Genomic DNA, 23,551 nt, shown 5'->3' with positions numbered 1-23,551 from the left:
CTCACAGTAGCATGTTGGTATAGTAGCAGCCAAGTAGTTGATCCATTTGCTAGAAGTAGGAGTTCACTTGGAGCTACCCACCTCGTCTTAAAAGCTACGCCAGGGCTTTTGGGGTTCCTGGCCACTCATGGTATTTTCAGCGTGGATTTTTCCATAGAGCTTGTGACTGCAGATAGCTTTTCCGTGAAGCATAGAAGCGTTGTTGCAGGCAGTTCCATAAAGCTAACCGTCAAAACATGGGGCAGTGATAGTAGGTTGAGGTGTTTTGGTCTAAGAAGCAAGATTATCATGAGGCTGTGGTGAGTTGAGATGATTTCTTTTGCTGTGAGTGTTGTGATAAAACATATATGAGCCATAGGCTGTTGATGGGAAGCATTACTATGCCTCTACGATCAAAGACGATGGCATAAGTCCCTCTGTGGAGCAATACATGTGCATGGTTGACTCGAGCGTGGAGGATTGCTTGAAAAGGATTAAGAGGACAAGATCCTCATTGATGTTGTCGATGCGACTGTCGGTACCTTTCTCTAGGGAGGTTCTGGTGGCCGTGGGCTTGGTGACTAGTTTAGTTGCTTGCGGTTTTCATTTGGTCAATTGGCAAGGCTTTGGGAAGCATGTTGAGCTGGCTCTTTGGCAATAGTGACAAGTAACAATTGTGAAGAAAGGCTTTCTTTGGTTGACTCAAGAGTTCTAAGCTGTGGAAAAGGTGCAAAGAGGGATAAGGAACGTGCATTAAAAAGCAAGGTCCAAGGTTCGATCCGAGTTCCAAGGCATCCAGTCAGTCATTTTGGCAAGCAAGAGTCTATCTCATCCTACAAGGGGTTCTATCTACAAGTTCATGATTCCTGTATGCTTCAGTGATCTTTGCATTTTCAACAGTTATTGATAGTTATTGGTACATGGTATTTCTCGGTGTTTTCTGGTTGTGGTGTTTTGAGTTGATCATGGGATTGTGTTTCTTCTCGGTGTGTTTGCAAACGTGACTGTTCATCCAGCTATAAAGGCATTTCAGTGTAGCTCTGCCAGTCTCATCAGCGTGATGTGACAAGCGCGTAGAGCACAAAAAAGCGAGCGATTTTCCTTTTAGAGCACCCTCAAATTCTTTTTGGATCAAGAGATACGGCTTGATCTAAGTGGAGGGGCAAAAGAAGTGCAAATGTGCTCAATGATGAAGTGGTAGTCAGGGTCGCATGCAGTACTAGTGTGCGTGGAGAGACAGTGCCTAGGAAGCACTGTGTGATGATGTGTCAGTTGGGTGCACATGCAGTGATTGTGTGTGCTTGGCAAGAGGTCACTATGCTTGACAAGGGGTAGTGCCACATGGCGATGCTGAGGTGGCAGTGATGAGTCAGCTTTGACTGGTCATTATTTTCAACTCATCATCCACACCTTGGTAAGGGTGATGTTGCATTGACAGCTGGCAGATGATGTGGCAGCAACTGGACGCTGCTGACGTGGCACTGAGGATAAGGTCTACTGCTGGCGTGGCAGGATAGGGTGACACGTGTCATTCTCAGAACCACTCCTTGGTTGGTGACCCTGGCATAGGGTATCGATAGCCCACGTGGAGCAACCAGAATCTTAAAAGATTTTGGTGAAATTTGAAAGATTTCGTCCAACCGTGAAGCACGGTAAGGTTGCTGGAGGCGGCTTCCAGTTCGTGGTCATCGTGACTGCTGTGGAAGCATGTAGCTTCGTCGTCGTGCAGGACTAGAGTCCGTCGGTGGAGCAACTGCGTTACGTGCTTGGCCGTCGGCTGGTTGGAGCTAGCTCGTGGAGGAAGGCTAAGGTCAACACCACAGACCTCTCAACATGGCCGATCTTGCCAAGCTCAACAATGGAGCTATCGGAGCCGGTGGCGCGGCTGCATGCAGGCTGCACTGAATAGAGCCTCTCTGTGGAGGTCCGGTTGGACGTGGTACTATAGTCGTGGACGTCCATTGAAGGAGGCGACTCGATGCTTGTGATTGTTTGCGGAGCTGGAGCTGGCAGGAGCCGCTGTGAAGCCTTGTTTTATGAAGCTGCTCGTTAATGGAGTGGATGCGCCGTTGTAGGCGCAGGGAAGTTATTGTAGGTGCCGTTGTAGGCGCAAAAGTCGCTGTAGGAGTAGGGATTGCCTACTTCGGTTGGTGGCTCTACGAGCGGCTGTGGAGAGTCTCTCCTGCGGCTGCTACGTTCCTGTCGGTAGCTGAGAGTTGGCGGTAGCAATCGAGGTCACACCGCCGGGGTCCGCAGTGGACGGGCGTTGCAGTTGTTGGAGAAGTGCCTGCTGGAATTGGCTTTGGCAGGAAAGTGCTTGCTTTTGATGGAGCAGGAGCCGCTGGTGATGCAGGGCTACCAGGAGCATGTTGCTCGTGGGCGATTGGAGAGCATTAGAGTCGTTCAGAGCTCGTTTGTTGGAGAGGAGTCGTTTCGCTGTTGCAGGTGGTGCGTCGATGGACAATCCTTAGAGCTTTAGAGCTGCAACAAAGGTCGAAAATCTCGAAAGCCTCTCTCAAAGAAGCCATAGCCTTCCTTAAGACCTCATGAGATGAACCTCACAATGAATAATTCTCGAACTCTCTCTCACAGCAATAAGATCTCTCTCTGTCGTGGAATAAGCTCAAAAACTCTCTCTCTTTCTCTCCCTAAGAAGAAGAGATGAACTAAAACTCGAAGAGAATACCTCTCAAGGACTGAAAATTCTATCACATGAACGGAACTTTTCTTTCATCAACCGAATGAAAGGTTGGAAACACTCGATCACTCAATCTCTCAATTACTCAATCTCTCTCACGAAGGATGGCGCCTCAGCGAAAGGTAGAACCATGCTTCAATGCCATGAGAAAATATGAAGAGGGGAGAGGAGAAGAGTGGAGATGAGGAGAGAGGGCACAACTAGAGAGCACACCACAAATGAGTAAATGTACACTAGATTTAGTTGAAAATGTAGAATATATACAAACCCATTTAGGGTTAGGGTTAGGGCATCTAACCCTTTCCTTTATAGCACTCTATAAGTGTTAGTGCTATGCACATATAATCACAGGATGTTGAGAGTGATCTCTCAACAATACCTTGCTATTTCTGATATTAAAACACTAGAAAGCACTTGTCATATTGATATAAATATATTTAATAAGTAATTATATATGTATAATATTATTACATTGAGAGTGATTATGATGAATTTTTCTTAAATGAATTATATTTCAACACCTTTTTTAGGTAATAACAGGGGTACAAAGGATGTCTATGAATAAGAAAATTTATGTTATGTAAAATTGAATGAGTGACTATTTTGTATATTTCTATGATAAAGGGATCTAAATAAATAAAAGTGTAAAAACCATGTTTCCTAAAGAAATACAATTTTTTAAATCTCTTGAAAAACATGCTCGAATAAACCTACTCATAGATTTTTGCTCGTAAAATTAACGCATCCTTTAGATGAGAAGAGAACCTCACAGAATCCCTTGGGACCGTCAAAGATGACCCTCTACTAAATCATAGAGTATAAATAATAGAACTTGTTGAGTAAAGAAGAAAATTGTAGCTTGTTATGAAAGATTTCCACTTCTGCCAACACAAACCGCCACGTTTCAACTTGGGCCTTGACAACTTCCTCAACTGAAACAAGGGAAGCCTTAACATATTTGCCAACACGTATGTCTATGAAATCTGATTTCCTTGTGCAACTCGAGATGCAATAGACACCTTAGAATCTACCTTTGGTACATCTGAATCAAGGTATCTTGGAGGGGACAACTAGGATATGTTCTACCATATGCAACATCTATCAGGCACAAGTGCTTAGCATGACTGTTGAGCACTAGTGTTGGCTCTCCATCCTCAATGCTTTCAATATCATTGGGTGAAACATGCACCTCGACGACAAACCGCCCTGAGGTAGCTCTTTCTCCATTAGCTCTAGAACCTTGAATTGAGAGATAGAGACAAGCGAATTTGTGATGATTCAATAGACTCCAAGCCTCAACTGTGTCATAAAGAAGATGTTGTGCAATCAATCAAAGAACAAGATCAAAACCACTAGGATATTATGAATTTTTAAGAAGTGCAGAATTTTGATCACTCTTCAAAGCATAAAAAACTACACACGTGGCTTTTCTGATGATCACAACATTTGGGTTCTTTAGCAATTTTTCATTTTTTGGGTAAAAATTTGAGAGTTTGTAAATATTTCAAAAAAAAAGACTGCATAAGATCACTATGAAAGAATAGTATATAAAAAAAGGTCCAAATATTGAGCAAAAGATTATTATGAATTTTTAAAAAGTGCATAATTTTGATCATTCTTCAAAGCAAAAAAAATTACACACATGGCTTTTCTAGTATTCACATCATTTGAGTCCTTTAGCAAATTTCTAGCATAGTATACCTTAAATTTTTGTGTAATTATTTAACATAATTAGCAAGTATTCTCACAAGACATATAAAGTTATTATAAAGTTGGAATATGAGAAAATGAATTGTCGTACTGTAAAAGTCTAACTATTTTAACTAAGTGGTCGTGAGGTAGATAAGACTCAACTATTCTATCAAATTAGATAAGACCACTTGCAAGAGGCTCATGAGACTTGGAGTCTAACTATTTTGCATAATGGTTTGACTCCAAGTCTCATGCAAATCTCAAGAGGCTTCATGCAAATCTCGATAGGCTTTATGCAAATCTTGGGAGGGTTCATCTAAATATTGAGAGGCTTCATGCTAATTAGATCATGTGGATCGGATAGCATGCAAGTGCACACCACTCCAATCCCTAGGATTTAGACTAAGGTGAGCCTACATGCCAATCTGATCCTTGAGATCGGATTAGCCAGCAAGTGCACACTAATCCAATCCTAGGGATTGGATCTGCATGCTAATCCGATCCCTACAATGAGATTAGTAAGAGCCTGCATGGTAATCCGATCCCTAGGTTCAAATTTGCATGAGCGTGTGGACTACTGTGATCTCGGGGGATTGGATTAGCATGAGCATGTAGGATAATCCGATACCGAGGATTGGATTAGCTTGTAAGCTCATGCAAACTCAATCTTTGGGATTCGACGCAAGAGCCTACACACTTATCTGATCCCAAGGATTGGATTATCATGTGCTTGCATTTTAATCCAACCCTTTGGATCATATTAGATTGCAACTTACAAGATCGGATTGGGGTGAGCCTTAAAATGTGAGCCTTTAAATTAAATAAACAGAGGGGAAAAAAATAAACATTAATTAAACCTGAAAATTTTAAAATAGAAGAGTCATTTGTGATCAAAGTATACTAAATTTAACATATTATACTAAATCTCTTATCTATCTGCATATAAAAAAGATGTAAGCTTAAAAACCACACCTAGGTGCTTAAACTTGATTAGTCATTACATGTATCAAATGCAAGAGAAGTGCTTTTACAGGTAACAATATTTAAATTAATCATTTATAGATTTTTAAATTATAAAATGGGTCAATCAATAGCATAAGTAGATGCCTCATGTTTTGTCCATCGATTTGATATGCTACATGACCTACCTTCAATTTATAAAATACAAGTTATGGCTATTTGAACTTTGGTAGTGACGTATGACTTTTGTGGACCCATGCTATTGGTTGACTCATTTGCTAATTTAAAAATTTAGAAATTATTGATTTAAAGTTTTTTTTCCCATAAAAGAACATTTCTTGTATCATTTCTTTGTATGCAGATAGATAAAAGATTTATTATAATGTGCCAAAATTAAGCTCACTTCCTTGAGATTATCTTAAAACTACTAGTCTCCTTTTTGTTAAAGAATCACTTTTCAATGAAAATTTTCTTATCACTATAATTAGTAAATAATTTTTAAAATGTAAGTACTAAAATTCAATGCAATGGTAAATTGATAACTTTGTTAAGTTAGAAGTTACATTACTGTGTAAAGAATAATATATAAAAATTAAAAAATTTAAATATTTACTACCTCCGAATATATTCTATCATGAAAAATCATGTATAATTTTTAACTTACTATTATGGGTTTTTTTCCTCATTTATAAAAAACCTAAAATTTTAATTTTTCCAAAAAGACATTGTAAATTTTAGGATAGTTTAAAAATATTAGTAGAAATATGGGCTTTTTTAAGGGAATCTTCAAAGTGGGTAGGCTGCAATAGTTCTCACTTAATATGCAGCTGTATTCTCCCAAGAAACCCAAAAATAATCCCTAGTTGCCTTATCTACTTCAATCAAAATGAAAGCAGTGCAATTTGAGAAAACACGAACATAGCAGTGCAATCTTGTTTGCGCCAATCCAATGAAAGCCAAAAGATACCCATCGTTGTTTCAAGAAGCAACAAGATATGAATTTCTTATCTGCAAAAGGCCCTCAAGTGGCTATCGGTCAACTAGAAACGCTGGCAAACCTTGAATTGATGGACCCTGATTGACCCCCCTCCCCTCTCTCTCTCTCTCTCTCTCTCTCTCTCTCTCTCTCTCTCTTTCCAAAAGGTGTTACACGCATAAATGATGGCTAACAAGCTAGCTTCGAATTAAAAAGGGGGGCTAGAAGATGAAATGGTATTAGCATAAGCATGTATACATGTGTGCGTGAATATGCACATGTGTGTGTACACACAATTGCAAGTGTGAGTGCATGTCGATACATGTGTGTAGATGATGTGCATTTACCATAGCATGGATGTAGGCTCCCACACCCATGCCTTGCACATGCACACATGTCCTTGCACAAGTGCAAAATAGATGCATGTGTTTGTGTGCAAGTTTAAAGAATGCATCGGTTTGTGCATCTACGTGTATTACTTGTCTGTATTCTTAATGATTCAGAACAGCCCCTCATTCTCTTAATCCCCTCACATTTGATTAGTTCTTGAATCATTCTCTAAACCTATGCTTATACTTTCATTTGATACATTTGCTCTATTACCTCTAAAGCCCATTTTACTTGTGATGCCCTAATGAAAGAGATCTCTTGAGGAACATGCCAAAAGAACTATACATGTTCAAATGTTTGCTATGGGTACTTGGGGATCGGACCCTCAAAACCTCCCACACTCAGAGATGAGTAGTAATGGCTCTCACCTATTCTTTTGCTCGTCTACACTTCCCTTTTCAAAGACTTAGTTAAAAGGGTCATTATTTTTCAACGGAGATAATGGCTTTCACCTAATTCCTCCATTTTTTTGCTCATCTATACTTCCCATCTCAAAGACTTAATTAAAAACGCCTTTATTTTTCAATGGAGAAATGTAGCTGAAAAACTTGAGATAGCCCAACATAGCCCAATTAAGCTGAGTGTCAAATGCATAGGGGGAATGTCATTCTTTAGCAACTCATAATGGGAATAATTATAAAGGGTTTTAAATTCTTACCTTCTACCCTATATTTTTTACTTGGGGGACCTATTACTTAGAGAGGAGATGTCTCAAATATAAAGTTTAAGGGGGGACCTCTCTCCTTTACTCTTAGCACACCGCAAGGCAGATGCCTGGTTCAATGAAAACTGACAAATAAATAAAAATAGAATCATGTGGGTGTAGCTCCCAATACACACCGCCACTTACACGTTTTGCTTTTTGGGGGAGCATTCGATGCTCTCCTCGCCCTCTTTTTCATGGATTTTGGGCAGGGGTGCTTCTTTGCCCGTCCACACCATTGGAGCTGATCATCTCCAAGAGAGCCGTCTCTCCAATGCCAATCATCTCCAAGAAAGCCATTTCTCCAGCCGGAGCCAATCATCTCCAAGAGGGACGCCTATTTGGCAAAAATGTTTCCGCTGCCGCCAGTGTGAAAAGGGGAGGCGGACGGACATGCGCCAACCGTGGCACTCAAAGTGGGTGTAGCATGGGAGGCCACGTGGGGTGTGTAACCAGCCACGCACTCGGGGTGCAAGCGGTGAGCACCGAGCTGAGCTGCCTGACAGCGAAAGATCGGACTCGACCCAAACGAGTCCGCCAGAGCCTCTCCACGTGCACTGACTCGATTGGCCACCGGTGGCTGAATCCGGAGCACGTGCGGACACACCACCACCGCACGCGGGAATAGCTTCCTGCAGTTCAGAAGAATGGGAATTTCTTCATGCAATTCTTTTGCATGACTTGACATTGAAGGCCACTCTGATTGAGAAAACAGGAAAAATCGTCCTTTTGATGCAAGGTTGAATTGTTAGCTCGATGCGACATCGACTTTCTGTTGCACTGCAGCAATGAGGGCAATCGTGCAGCGCGTTTTGTCAGCGAAAGTCGTGGTCAGTAATGCTTTTCTTTGTGGGTTCATTGCTGTGGTTTTTACAAGGTCTTTGCATTCGCTGACGGTAGAAGGCGTTGTTTTTAATATTTGCAGGTCGACAATCAAACCATTTCACAAATTGGGCCAGGTTTGCTGGTGTTGGTCGGTCTTCTGGAGTCCGACACGGAGGCCGATGCTGAGTTTATGTACGCTAACAGAAAACATTTGCATTTTGTTCTTGAGCGTGCAGTCAAATCTTGAAACTTTGTGTTTGATAATTCTCAAGCACAGCCGGAATGTGAATCCTTTACAGCTGCAGGAAGGTACTAAATATGCGGCTATTTTTAAACGAACTGACTGGAAAAGCATGGGACCAAAGCGTAAGCTCATCTGCGAGTATCTAAAGGAGCTCACTCATTTGCATTGGTTCTTTCTTTCTTAGGAGCTTAAATATGCATTCTTACTATTCTCTAATTTTGCTTGTTGAGGCAGGTTATGCAAAGAAACTATGAAGTTTTACTAGGTATGATGCTTTTACACTGCATAATATTTTAAAATAATAATTGAGAAAGGGTCTGAGCATGTATAGGAGATGTTATTTGAGATCCTTCACATTTAGTGTTGCAACTTTGGATGTATTGTCTAAAGTGTTAGCTTTCGGCATTTTTGTGGAACCATACCATATTGTCTTTGAACTTGATAGCTATAATGTTCATTGCAGTGAGCCAATTCACCCTCTATGGAATCCTAAAAGGCAATAAACCAGATTTTCACGTTGCAATGCCACCTCAACTGGCCAAGCTTTTCTACGACTCACTAGTTGAAAGATTTCGGAAGGCGTACAGGGAAGACGCAATAAAAGGTGCACCAAATACGCCTTGTGTTATGTCTTTGTATGGAAGTCTATGCCCTCCTGTTTGGGTGGATACGACAAATGTCTTAAGATGTACGTCTGCATGGCTTCTTTCAGAGTTGATGTTTAAAAAATAAGCCCCCTGTTGGTGAAGTTTGTTGAATCTGAACTATGCATTATGGGAACAATCTGACCACGCTTGATATGGCAAATTGAGATTGTTTTTCAACATTAGAGCTGAAAATGTCAATTCTATAAAGAGAGGACAGCCACATTGGGTGGTACAGGCTTATTTATCTCAATGTTGGCTCCTTTTGGCCAGTGTCAGCAGTGTTTCACACACATGCAGAGACCACATCTGTCGGTGTGTAATGGTTTTGGTGCCATTATGACTTCATATCCACACCTAAACTCTTTTCATAAATCAAGAAATCCCGAAATCTTTTGAAACCCAAATGGCAGCTTGTGCTTGGATGCTGATGAGAACATAAACGTAGCTGTGCTTACCACGTTATTATTATTTTTTATTTTTCTCATTTACTCATAATTTTATCTAAAGTCGCTTACAAACTCCCTTCTTTCCTTTTTTCTTTCACTTATTCTATAGAAAATTTTAATTTGTAAGATCAGATATATTCTAGTCTTATGAAGGTATGTATAGTTTCAGACGATGGCCGCCTTGATGAGACTTGAGAAAAAATGGTGCTAATGCTTTATAAGCTGCCACCGAGACGCTTGTTACAATTTATAACCATGAGCTGAAAACAAATACCACCACATATCATTCATCACGTAGTCATAAAGATGGAAATAACTGAGAGAATGATTCATTACGTAGTCATAAAGATGGAAATAACTGAGAGAATGGAAGCTTACCTTGTCTCTCTATGGTTTTCATGATACTCCTTGCAAATTCTTCCCATGGTACCATGCAAATTGCTTCTTGGAAGGACTTTGTGCCATTTTTCATTGTGCCTATGTGAAACTGTGTGCAAAAGCAATGTAGACTTCCTTATTTGAGGGCAAGCACTGATACACCTCTAGTTGCAGCAATACTATCTCCTTATATAAATTTGGCAGCAAATTCCTTAAGTGAACCTTACCCTTTCCACTATGGGGTTGTGTGAATATAGCGACCCAAAATAATTTGGGAATATGTTTGTCATGAAGCTTCTCCACTTGCAACTCCATTGTCTCTCATGGAGTGACATGCTATTAGGTAGTATCATGATCAAAGGAAGATGATGGCTCGCTTTGGCTGGTTGGATTCACCTTGCTTTGTTCTAGTATCATATATATTCATACATATTGTATATAGATGTCAATAGAGCCAGCTATTGTCCACATGATAGCTTTCTTCAGCCGGTTGGATTCATCTTGATGACGACCTTCCCAACCAGATGTGTGATCACACAATCACTGATCTAGATCATCTTGGTTCATTAAATCATGATTGTTGTTATATGTTTTCCTGTTTCATCTTTTATAGCCTATCCTCCTTCGATAGGGTTTCTTGGAACAATTATGGCTTACCTACATTTTGCATGCACCTCGATCACTTGTATGAGCTGTGCTATTGCTTGTAGGGTCACACGGGGGCGGAACGAGGATCTTGCCAGAGCCGAAGCATCTTGCATATTTCTTACGCTGAATCTAGAGGGGAGTTACAATGCTTCCATAACAGAACGACAATAAAAGATGTAGTCCGTGTAGGCACTCTTGGTGTTATCCCTGGAATCTGTGTCAAAGGCGGAAAACCCAGCCAAAAGAGCTGGCTGAAACCGAAGTCTTCATGCTTTCTTCGTCCTCCTATCACAAAGACACTTCACAATTAATTCCCCCGTTAGAAGAGTTATGAACTTAAGCGCACAATCAAAACCTAGTGCAAAACACTGTGAAATCTTCCTGTAATCTAATAAGAATTGCTCCAACAGTGACAGCAATGAATTTCACCTAGAAAGATGCGGGATGGTGTCGTCAACTTAGAAATAAAGATCCGTGTCCAGGAAGTGAAACGTCAACCAGAAGGAGGTATCTGTTGAATTGCCATGCCAGAGAATTTCTGGATGTGATCAAAACACAGAAACAAGACCTTGGATCAAATCGCAATTGATCTAGGGCTGTTTCTAACAAATCGCTATTTACTGGGTGCTGTTATTGTGGATTTCCTGGGTGAAGCAAGGGCTACAGACATGACAACCCAACTTTTACTTTTCCTGGTGTAAAAGACCAAAGATTGGAAATCTGCAATCAAATAAGCTAGATGAAACCGTAATTGCTCTGGAGCAAGATTTCAGCTTGCAGGCCATGTCCAGGAGATCTGCCTCCAATTCGTGGTGATACTTATTTCCAAAACAGCAGCAATTGGCCGAAAATTTAATCACAGTTTTGCCTCGAGGTGTCTAGGGTAGAGCTCGGAGGGCTGCAGAAGGCTAGAGCTTAAAGCGATTTTACTATTTTAGGGTGCAGCAGCTTGAAAAACAAGGGAGCAGCCAAGACCTCAACAACAAGTATGCAAGAATGAGGTGGGAAAAGCAACTGGCAATTCATGGCTGGTTCTAATCCAAACAACTGATGACAAGATGTAAAAAGCAGTTAAAAATTGAATTAGACTTACAGATTAGTTAGAATATAGATATATTCATTCAAGCAGATATTCCTAACCTGAATAGTAGGGATTAGCTTTGATAATTTAATTAAATAGATTGTAATTTCCCCCTTTTTTTGGCCCCCATGCTTCTCTACCCATGACCCCTCTACCCATGACCAGGCCTAGAACATTTTATTGTACCCTAGCTTGCTAAGGCCATAACTTGAGCTAGACTTGTCAGAATCTGCCCAAACTGAAACCAATGGTTACGGCTTGTAGTGTACTATCTAATGTGTAGGTGAGTGATCAGGGTATAGATAGTTTTACTCGAAGATTATGGGTTTGGGAGATTACATTCTACTCACAGGTTTAACCTATGTAATGTCATTCTATCCTTGTAAGACTCAACATTATTGCCTAGATGCACCCACGCCTCATCCCCAAGGCCCGTATGAAAGCAACCAGGAGCTGAAGGGTATAAAATGCCTTTGTGTTTGGTACGGAACCCTGATGGATGTGCAGAGCATCCCAATCTTGTGAGGCATACTGGCACGTGGAAAGTAATCATCAAGTCATAAGGACTTGGACAACCATATGGTTGTGAAGTAACTCCATATATTGAAGTCCACCCCATGCACTAGGTCCTATCATCCTGTCGCTAGCTGTACACATAGGATGTGTTAGCTGTGGCGATTGTTCTGCAGAAAGTTGCCACTACCATGTTAAGATGGTAAGTCTCATGGTCGTAAAAACCATGGATGAGTGATATCACTTTACTGATAAAGACCAATTGTAGAAGATGTCCAGCTGGAACTGTAAGCCTTGTAAGAAAGAACTAACAAAAAACACTCAAATGTGTGATCTGTAAGTATGTGCACAAGAGAGAAAGAAACATCAACTGAAAAATAGAAAGTGTAGTGTCCATGGAAAAATGTGTAGGTGTGTTACATCCCCTTCATCGCTATGGCAGTTTCCTCAACTGGAACTACTAAGTTTGACTGCTTCCTCGTAAAGTTGACACAAAATGAAGTAATCATAAAGAAACTGTCAGTACCCACTTTGCATTGGTAGTAGGGTAGGTCTGAAATTTCAGAAGATATTTGTGCTCAAACTGTCCTCTTGACGTACGCTTATCTTGATAAAAAAGGATTTGTTCTCATATAACGACCTCATCCTCATCAACAACTTCTGGCTGAACCTCATCAACAATAGATGTGGGTGTAGGCCCCTCATACTGCTTTAGCAAACTAACGTGAAAAGCATTAAGAGTCTTCCAAGGGGAGGAAGACGCAAATGAAAAGAAACATCATTGAGCCTGTGTTGAATCTGAAAAGGACCGTAATAGCGTAAAAGCAAGCTATACATAAATGATACAGTTACCCCTCTTTAGTTTCAGCCTTGCTTTGTTGAATCTCAACAAAACCAAATGACCTTCTTTACACTGATCTTCCTCATCCTCTAGCGTTCTCGTGATTGGAGAATATGCTGTATCACATAATCCTAAGCTGATTTATGATTTTCAATGTGCTGATCATCAGCAAATAATGCGTCTTTGGTACACATAACTGGCAAAGGCAAAGGCTTATTGTAGATAATTTCTGAAGGTGCTTTACTTGTAGTTGAATGGACTGTATTGTTGTAAACAATCTCAACCATCGGCAAGTACTTCTCTGATAATTGTGGATGATCATGAACATAGCTTCTTAGGAGTTCTAATAACACTTTATTATGCTGCCTCACTTTGTCTATTAATCTTAGGTTGAAAAGAATAAGAAAACTCTAGCTTTGTCCCCGAGTTCTCAAATAATGCTTGCCAAAGTTACGGGTAAACTTACTATCTCTATCAAATATTATGGTCTTGGGAACTCCATGATTTATAAAATATGTTCAATAAATAAAGACGCAGCTTCTGTTGGTTTTAGAGTTTTCTTACATGTGAAGTGAGCTTGCTTTCTGAACCTGTCAATAACTCTCCATGTCATGCCATGTCCCTGCAGAGGTCGCAGAAAACTTGTGACGACTGTCCTCCCAAGGCGCCTCTGGAACTGGCAATGGTCATAGTACCCCTGTGGGTTTGCCTGATCATACTTAGACTTGAGTTGAGCCAATGTAGGAGACATACCTCTATGACCAGCAAAGGATGGATCATGGCATTCCCCGTTTGCTTCTCCCTCATGTTCTTGGTAACACAGATATGATTTTTATCCAAAGATATCCATCACACAAATAATAATCTTTATGCCCATTTGCTTCACTCAAATCTGTCCATACATGATAGAAGTCTGGATCTTCCTTGGGTGCATCTTTCACGGCATCCAATTTTTCATGATGAGCTTCTGTGATGGCATGAATTTGTGGCCTTTGAGGTAAAGCATGCGCTACAACTCTTTCCTAAGAGTATGCTGAATCTGAAAATTAAATGCAGCATGAAAATTTGCCCATCTCATGTGTCTCTCTCTTACCAATGGCCGTGTAAGAAAGTAACACACACTTTGATGGTGGTTAGTTTGAATGAGGAAATCAACTCCCTAAAGGTAATGCTTCCAAACTCGAAGTGCATGTATCACAAGAAGTAATTCTTTTTCATACACATCATAATTGAGCTCAGCATCCTTCAACCACATATGCTACCGCATAACCTTCTTGTTGCAAGAGATTTGCTCCAATGCACCCTCCGCTAGGATGTGTGTGAACCACAACAATGTGGCTTCGCTAAGATTGGGGCAAAAGGAAGAACTTCTTCAGCTCTTCAAAAGGAACCTTCTATCTTTCTTTCTAAACAAAAGCTCTAGTCTTTCGTGTCAAATCATGCAAAGGTGAAGCTTTATCGCCAAAATGATGGATGATACTCCTGTAAAATGACACAATCCTAGGAAGGATCTGATTTCATGTACGCTTTTAATCAAGCCATAAGTAAAACCTTCAGCTTCCCTGGATCCATTTTAATTTCTTCTTGAGCCACTATATATCCAAGAAACCGTAACATAGAGAGAAAAAACTCACTCTTCTTAGCATTTGTGAATAACTAATTCTCTTTTAGGAGATCTTTAAATGCCTTCTATGCTCCTCTTCATCCTTGCTCAAACGCCTTCTATGCCTCTCTTCATCCTTTGCTGAAAACAATGTATCATCAAGGAATGTCCCCACAAAAGATCTATGTTTCTGAAAAAATCCGGCTCATCAGCCGATTAAAGATAGCTAGACATTACTTAAACCAAAAGGTACTACCGGATATTCATATAAACCCTGTAGTCGAGCTATTGTCATTTACTTCCTTTTCTGACTCCCTTACATAAATCAAATAAAGACAAACAACATCATAAAAACTTTTGGTACCTAGACATGGCTCACCATAGGAATAACATTTCCTGTTACTCCAGCTGTAATATCACGTCCATGAAGTCGAAGTGTCTCGGTCTTTTCTTGATGATCATAGGTTGGTTGTGTCTGATAATGCCATGGCTGTCCCAAAATGGCATCCACATCAGCCAATGGACCTGCCAGAAAATCCAAATGATCCAAGTATAATGAACTCTCAGCTTGCTCCCAATTGGAACAAGTGAAGAAATTGACATATCTTTGTAAGCTCGGGTACTCCAGGAGCTCAAAATAGAATGGCAGATGTTTTGTCTTGCAGACCCTAGGTGAACTAATGTAACTATTGGCTATCATAGGGATCTTGAAGACATGAGAGAGAAATATGCCAATGATGCAGATTTAGATGATATTTTTCAGCAAATGCAAGAGGACCAGTCCACTAGTCACTATTCCCTGAAAGATGGGTATCTAATGAAAGATGATTGCCTATGCATCACCCAAGAGACGAGGAAAAAGATTTTGGAGGAATACCATGCACCTTCATATGCTGGGCAGAGGAATTACAGCTACGACTCAAGCATTAGAGAGGTATTTCTATTGGCTAGCGATGCAAAGAGACATACATCAATTTCTATTGGCTAGCGATGCAAAGAGATTGCCTCACCTGTCAGAAGGTCAAATATGACAGACAGAGGGCACCTGGCACCATGAGAAAGTATCGCAATGGACTTCATTTTTTATTTGCCAAGATCAAAGTCAGGGAATGATGGGATTTGGACTATCATTGATAGATTTAGCAAGCAAGCTCATTTCATTCCAGTATGCAAAACTATAAAGGCAGATCATATGGCTAAGATTTTCATGGCACAGATCTTTAAGCACCATGGCATGCCTAAGTCCATTTTCAGTGACCGAGATCCTAGAATGACCAACTCTATTCTGAGAGCCCTTTTTTATAATATGGTGACGAATTTGAACTTTTCTTCTTCTTTCCATTCCCAAACAGATGGTCAAAGTGAATAGCAAATTCTACAGTGTTGGATTTATTGAAATGCTACGTGGCTAACCAATGTTCAGACTGAGAAAAGTACCTACCACTGGTGGAGTTTGCATATAACAAAATAGTTCACATCTCCACAGGGAAAGCCCCTTTTTGAGGTCATCTATGGGAAGGTGATTTCGCCACCTATCTTGAGGACCGAAGATGAAATATTTGCAGCTGATCAGTTTGTTAGAGACCTCCAAACAACTTTCAGCAAGGTCCAGACAGCAATAGAAAGGTCTCAAAAAAAGCATAAGAAGGCTACAGATAAGCATTGGAGACAGTTAGATCTCAAGCGAGGGGATTGGGTGCTTTTGAAGTTCGAGAAAGATAGGCTCCACAAGTTTAAGGGCAAAGAAAAAACGTATGCAAAGTTATCTCCTAGGTACTATGGCCCTTTCAGGGCTACAAATGAGATTAATAAGGTTGCATACAGATTGGGAGAATTGGAGGATTCGCAATGCCTTTCATGTGAGTCTTCTGAAGAAATATCAGGGACTGGAGCCTACAGAGCTAGTAACAGAGGATCCACCGAAAGTGAGTCGGAGGAGGTCCTTTAGCTAGAACAAATTGTGTACGCAAAGGGCCCCCAGGGCAAGGAATTTTACCTTGTAAAATTAAAAAACTATTCGGCATTGGATGCCAAGTGGATGGATGAAGACATGTTATCTAATCATCCACAGCTTTTGGAAATTTACAAGGAAGCTTTTCAGCTGAGGTCAACTGAATAGAAGCCGAGGGGATGTCACGAAGTTGTAAATACTCAAAGTCAAAGTTTCAGTTGACCATTTATTTGGTCATATTTAACGAGTCTTTCATTTATTTAATTATGTTCAAAAAGTTATCTTTCAAAGTATTGACTTCGGTCAAAGATACTTAATCCTGGTTAAGTGTACTTAACCACGATTAGGAAGACTTGGCTTACGCCAAGAGGGTTAACTGCGGTTAACCAAAGAATCTCTGACTACGGTTAGAAAGAGTTGAGTTCGGTCAACGAGACTTGGCTTCGGAGAGGCAAGCTGGAAGACAAAGCAAGGAAATGCATTTTTCTTGGTTATATAGTGAAAGTAAGGGTTACCGTCTCTCTAGAATTCTTTCACTCCAAGTCAATAGAAACGTGGTTTTTACAGAAAACTCAGATCAGTTCATGATTGAATTTGAAAGATAGCTACCTACAGGTTCACAAGAAGTGTTTGAAGGATTGCTCCCACTGTCAATTGATAATAGATTAAAACAACCAGCAGCAGATCACTGTTTGCAGCCTGCACAGAAAAATTTGTATCAGTATTTGCAGCCTGCACAACAAACGTTGGATGCTTCAGATCAAGGTCATGAACAGCCTATTGCATAGGATGAGGTGGAAGAAATTGTCGGAGAAGAGAGAACTGCTGTACAATTTATACCAACTTTGCAGGATAGTAAGCTGTCAGATCCTCTCTCTAATAGAACAAAGGCTGGTCCTGTTGGGGTTCAACTTCTCCTGATGTCATGGCGCCCTTGGTGGGCCAGGAGAGGTGGCCCTGTAGGCAGCTTTGTGGGGCATCATATTCGACTGCCAGGTTGGTTTGGCAGGCTCCAGCAGAGGCATGGTTTGCTGAGGTGGTCCAACCTGCTGGTTGGCCACTTGGCAGCCTCTAGATGGCTGTGTGGCAACCTCTCATGTGGTGGGTGTCAGGGCAGAGGGGGTTGGCCTCCTAGGAGGTGCAGTAGGGCTGAGTGCCAGCCCTTCATAGAGCGCAAAGGGGGGTCGGTCCCCTAGTAGTTGAATCGGCCAGTGAGAACAGCTGATAGGGCAGTGAGTCGGCCCTATATGCAGACCAACTAGGGAGGAGCATGGGCTATATTTAGGCCCCCCTTCCCCCCTTGTTTTTCATCTCATTCTTGGTGCAGTTCTCCCATTGTTTAGCAGAGGTTTTCCCTAGCAAGCTGTGGTGTTTTGGCCAGAGATCACTTGCAGTTCTCTTGTTTCTTTCTCTCCCTCTCAGTGTGGTGTGTGAAGTTGTGAGATCCGATCCCCTTGCATCCAATCTTGGCATCGTGGAGCAGAAGGAGGCCGAGTCCATGTTTCAGCTCTAGGACTATGTCAATGCAAGGGTAAGGTCATTTATTTTCCTTAACTGTACTCCTCAGGTGATTAATCATGTGAAGCACATGACGGTGGCCAAGAGTATATGGGAGCACTTGGCATCCCTATATAGTCAAACCTCTCCCATGAAGAGGGTTTCCCTTGAAGTCCAAATCCAATTGTTGGATCCCAAGAAGTTTTCATCGATGCGGGAGCACATCAAGTTACAGAACTTCAGCAGGAGATCCTCCAGGCTGGGAAGAAGATAACGTCCGAGGACGTGGCCATAAATCTCTTATCCCAGTTATCCTCTCAGTATGGGGCTTTCTATTTGTCCTTGATATCAAGTGGAAGGATGAATGCGTTGACTTGGGAGGAACTAGTCCCGATGGTGCCCGACCAGGAGTAGAGATTTGTAGATCGTACCTATGAGAGTCAGCCCGAGGCTTTGGCAGCTGAGCAAAAAGGATGGAAGCAGCTGACAGCTGAAGAACGTGAAGCACTCAAGGCATCACGTACTTGTAACCGATGGAGCAAGAAAGGTCATTATTGGCGGCAGTGTCCTGAAAGGAATGGTGAAGGGACCAGTAACCAGCTGGACAGTGTTACCACCGCTACAACATATACTCCAGCCTCTAGTAGCATGAGGCAGGATGCAGTGCCTACAGACTTTCTGAATCTAGATGGAGGATTGCATGGTTGTTTGTGGCAGCCATTTTTGCCAGATAGGTGCAATAGAAAGGGAGTCTTTCACCGAGGCAAGCTTTCACTCAGGACCTCGAGCCATGAGTTGTTCCTACTAACTCAGGTGGCAATATGTTACAAGTCTGTATTTTGTTTGGAAGTTATGACATGGCTGATCCAGAGGCGGTCTCCTAGTGTTCTGCTGCAGCCATTGTCTGATGTGCTGCTGGAGATCCGGAATGTTCAGCAAATTGCCAGTCCGGGAATCCAGACACAATTGATTGATCCTTGTGAGCTATTATATGCCCATTGTCAGTGGAGCACTGAAGCTCATCGATTTGGTGATAGTGTACCAGTTTGGACTTAAGAGGGGGCTTCAAAGGGTGCTATCTAGCTCTGAGATACAGGTGTCCATGCAGGGAAGCAGACCTTGCACCAGGGGCAGTATCAGTTGGATTATTGTTCTAGTACCTTCTGTTGGAGTGATGTACAACTACCAGCAGTTGGATTGTTGTACAAGATGACAGATTGTACCAGTATTGGACCAGAGGAGTGTATCTAGCAGTTGTGGCCTAGGAGCAACAATACCAGGTTTTCAGTGATTGTGCTGACACGGTTCATGCCAAGAGGGTGCTTCTTCGATAGTACCTCTGTGGCGCTCTTCAACGATGGAGTATCATACGATGGATTCCTCCAGTTGTTCCAACGGCACACCCAGCTCCCTGGCGTTTGTGTTCCATCCAGGAGCTGAGAGGGGGGTTGGAGGTCAACGTCTTCTGATGTCACCTTAGTGAGAGAGAGCCAATGCTTGTGGGTGGCTCAGATCCAGCCTTGTACGGTCCTATGGAGGGGGCTCTTTGGCCCGTATGTATGCCACGGTGGCTTGCTATGGAGGCGCTCTTGATGGGCCAAGAGAGTTGGCTCTGTAGGTAGCTCTGTGGGGCATCATATCCAACTGCCAGGCCGGTATGGCAGGCCCCATGAGAGAGTGGTTTGCGAGGTGGTCTGACTTGCTGGTCGGCCACTTGGCAGCCTCTCATGTGGCCGGTCCCAAGGCAGAGGGGGTCGGCCCCCTAGGAGGTGCAGTAGGGCTGAGTGCCAGCCCTTTATTGAGGGCAGAGGGGGTCGGTCCCCTAGCAGGGGATTCGGCCTATGAGAGCAGCTGAGTTGGCTCTCATAAGGCAGTGAGTCGGCCCTATATGTAGACCGACTAGGGGGGAGCAGGGGCTATATATAGGCCCTCCTCCTCCCCTTGTTTTTCATCTCATTCTTGGGGCAGTTCTCCCATTGTTTAGCAGAGGTTTTCCTCAGCAGGTTGTAGGGTTTTGGCCAGAGATCACTTGCAATTCTCTTGTTTCTTTCTCTCTTTCTCAATGTGGTGTGTGTAAGGTTTGCTCTCTCTCTCTCTCTCTCTCTCTCTCTCTCTCTCTCTCTCTCTCCAAGCCCTCAATGCTGTCCACAGATGTAGACCACTCTGCAAGGCTAAGGATGAGGCTTGTGCTGTCCACGGGCATGCAGGGTTATCCCGTGAGTGAGAGACGTGAACGGAAAGATCAAGGACTGAGGTATGGAGCTGAGAAAACTGAGAGAAAGCTGAGATGTGGAGCTGAGAAAGAGAGCTGAAAGGAGCTGCTGTACACTACACAAGGAAACTGCAGAGAGCTGATCAAACAGAAGTCAAACCTCCCTCCGTTTGCTGCTCCAAACCCTGGCTAAAGTGCTATGTGGACACCTTCCAAAGGGGCTGATCTGAACTGCTAAGGATCTGCTGCTGTTACAAAACCTGCACAAAATTTTCTATGTAGATAGAGACCGAGTCGCTCCTTGAAATCCCTAGATGGTTCTAATTCCAAATCAGTTGGCTCACTTGCCACTTTGTCATAATTATACGAACTTAACTTTTGATGCTCTCTAGGAATCGGCATCAAAATTTATTAGCCACTTCTCGAGTTTGCCTACAATTATAGAAACTCAATCCACAGGTGAGTGCTTTATGAATTTAGACCAGCGAATCCAACTATAATTGGGATTCCTAAAAAAGCACCTCGTGCCACGATTATGTTATCCAAATGCGGGAGATGCTAGCATTGGCTAAAGCAAACATTTGCCAAGCCAAGGGCTAGGATAAAAACAGATTTCCAGAGAATTTGAGAAGTCTAAGCTATCACCCTGTTATTGTGGGTGGTGGTTAATTTAAAAAAGAATAGGCAAAGTAGCCTATACAAAGTAGCCTATAGATTGGAATTAGCATAGGGTTGCAAGGTGCATCCAATGTTCATGATTCTTTTTTTCCCTTTTTTTGGCAACCTACTGATTCAGAGATTGGTGAGAAGGTTCAGTTCAAACCGGCAAGAATCATGGACTGGGGAGATTTATCCAGCCATTGGCCTGTCTAGGGATGATGCCTGGGTATATACAAGTTCCACATCCAGCCCTCAACCTGGGCATACAGTCAGCCAATGATGCTGACAAGGGTGGCCCATGTGGTTTCCCTAAATCTAGAACATACATTTGCTGCCGATGTGGCAGCCAGTTTGCTGCCCGCATGGCAGCTCCATTCTAGCCCTTTCTTTCACATACCATGCTGCATGTCAACCTCCCCCATGTCCTCCTCAAGTGGGAACGTACCCTTTGATTCCAACATCCCCTCTCACGAACCCACTATGGGCCAACACCCACTCGTCGATGCAGATGCTCCATCAGCTCCTTGAGAAGAGCTCTCTAGAACCACTTGAAGGCAGCTTGGATCTTTGGTCCTTGACTCCACAGCTCTTGCTCCTCCATCCTCCCTATTTACCATCAACAGGTTCATTACAAAGTCACGGTCTCTTCAACTCCGTAAATGTCAAGGCCATCTTCCATCTGACACACGACCATCCAGCTGTGCCCCCTGGAAACTGAGGACAACTTAGATCCTTCAAAGCACCTTACCTGGGGGTCTGTTACTACCCCAACATCAAACCTGCACCATCCATAACCTCGTCCTTGAAATCTTGTGGAGTGAGATCGCTGCCATGTGAGCATCTATCATTACTTAACATGTCCACAAATAAGATATCCTCTCAAGCCTTGATTCTGCAGATTAGGGATAGAGCCATGAACATTATTTCTGTTGACCTTTGGAAAGCATCTCTAATCAAGAGACTCCAGAATTGTTGGAAACACCATAATGACTAATGCTTGACTACTGTGAGATCATAATTTGTGATCTCTTACTTCCCTTTTTCGTTTCTTTTGTGGTAAAGTACAGCACATGTTGATGTTTTAGGGAATTTCTAGTTAACCTTGTCCTTGAAGTAGCCCTTTGATTTAAAGTTTTTCCTTCTGGTTTCTTTTTCTTGTTTTTGCCAAATTTCAAATCTATAATTATAGACATATAACTAGAAAGCTCAAAATTAAACCTACCAGAAGTGGCTTCAGGGCAGCCACGGAAACATGACCTGTAGCAGTAGCCAACTGTTAGCGATACAACAGTGGACCTTCCTCTGAAGAATTCTTGTTAGAGTTTTCTAAACTCTTCTCAACAACTATAGCTAGAAGTGTCTGGTTACTCCTATCTACCATGGTGCTTAACTCTTAGCCATCATTCCTGATAACAATTTTCTTGCAAGTATTAAGGTATGTGTTTTTTAGTTGTCACTAGAGGAAACTAGGGAGGGAGACCATGGTGTGGGTGTGTCTAGGTCGCATATTGTGTGCATGTGGTGAAGAGAGAGAGAGAGAGAGAGAGAGAGAGAGAGAGAGAGAGTATGTAAGTAGGGTATTTTGCCTTTATGCAGATGGGATCTTTGGAGCCATGATGCAGGCAAGTCTTTTGAGGTTATTGTCTGGTATAGTTTGCTTATAATAATTCATATCAAGATTGCTTGCTTCCTTTCTCCATTTTGCTTTCCATGATTAGCTCAGTACTTGGACTATTAACAACTTTTCTGTGGTCTCAGGTTCACTTGGTAAATGATGGACCAGTAACAATGCAGCTTGATTCTAGAAAGTCTAATGCAAGTGAATGACGTAGGCTTAAATGCCTAACAATGCTATTTAGCAATTCCACTCAATCACAAAATTTCATCATCATATTTTGTGATTGGGTGATTTATGACGATGGCCATTTGTAAAAATGGGCAGGGGAATGCTATGCTTTAGGGCATATACCAATTTTAGGTCGTACATCAAATTAATCTCAAAATTGAAAAATGCTGTTCATAATTTGTCATAGGACTCTTACAAATTGTTACAAAATCTGACTTGTACTAAGAAGCAAATATGTATTTCAAGGTATTGAATTCAAAATCCTGTTTTCACCTGAGGTATTCTTCTATATTGGCTTCCATTTTTCTTGTTGATGCATTTATTTTATATGTTCTGTGAAGTACCTTTGATTGGTTTGCACCCAAAATTCTTAAGCTTCATAAGCGTTGAGAATGGCCTTTTTTGTAGGTTAGCCAAAAACTTGAATTGACGATAGTTATTGTGTCCTTGATGTCTTTGTCCTCCAGTGGGTTGTCTCCCCAAATAATAGGAAACTAGATAGAGTTCCTACCACAAAAAGTACGTCTTCCTGGAGAACCCTTTCTAGATCAAAAAGGGTCTTAGAGTCTCCAAGGCCCTACACATTCCTTTCCAACGTTCAAAGCCTTTGTCTACAAAGGGCTCCTTGCCAATAACAGCCACTCCTTTTGGAAGAACTCTCCAGTGTTGACACCTGATGGGTTTCACTTTGGAGATGTTGTGTCTTACTAGAATGCTCCACAATGAATCAAGGTTTTGGAAAGCCTTCAAGATCCACTGTC

The 23,551-nt window shown here is 42.0% G+C and overlaps 1 protein-coding gene across 2 annotated transcripts; it reads left to right on the top strand.

Annotated features, from left to right (window-relative positions):
* Positions 1-8,006: 8,006 nt before the first annotated feature.
* On the top strand, positions 8,007-23,031 carry LOC147887904 (D-Tyr-tRNA(Tyr) deacylase family protein). 2 transcript variants are annotated; one of them, XM_087393660.1, is made up of 7 exons: positions 8,007-8,228; positions 8,324-8,415; positions 8,523-8,589; positions 8,702-8,732; positions 8,931-9,071; positions 22,541-22,591; positions 22,703-23,031. In XM_087393660.1, the coding sequence occupies exons 1-7, from the start codon at positions 8,187-8,189 to the stop codon at positions 22,717-22,719; spliced, it is 441 nt and encodes a 146-aa protein (XP_087249786.1). In that variant the 5' UTR covers positions 8,007-8,186; the 3' UTR covers positions 22,720-23,031. The 2 variants fall into 2 exon arrangements, with proteins under 2 accessions (XP_087249786.1, XP_087249785.1); XM_087393659.1 differs by having other exon boundaries at positions 8,010-8,228; positions 22,541-22,566.
* The last annotated feature ends 520 nt before the right edge of the window (positions 23,032-23,551 follow it).

Source organism: Dipteris shenzhenensis, chromosome 22, assembly GCF_047967505.1.
Source record: "Dipteris shenzhenensis isolate YYH24624 ecotype China chromosome 22, Dip_SZ_1.0, whole genome shotgun sequence".
Classification (NCBI taxonomy): Eukaryota; Viridiplantae; Streptophyta; class Polypodiopsida; order Gleicheniales; family Dipteridaceae; genus Dipteris; species Dipteris shenzhenensis.
This window is presented reverse-complemented; position numbering and strand designations above follow the sequence as displayed.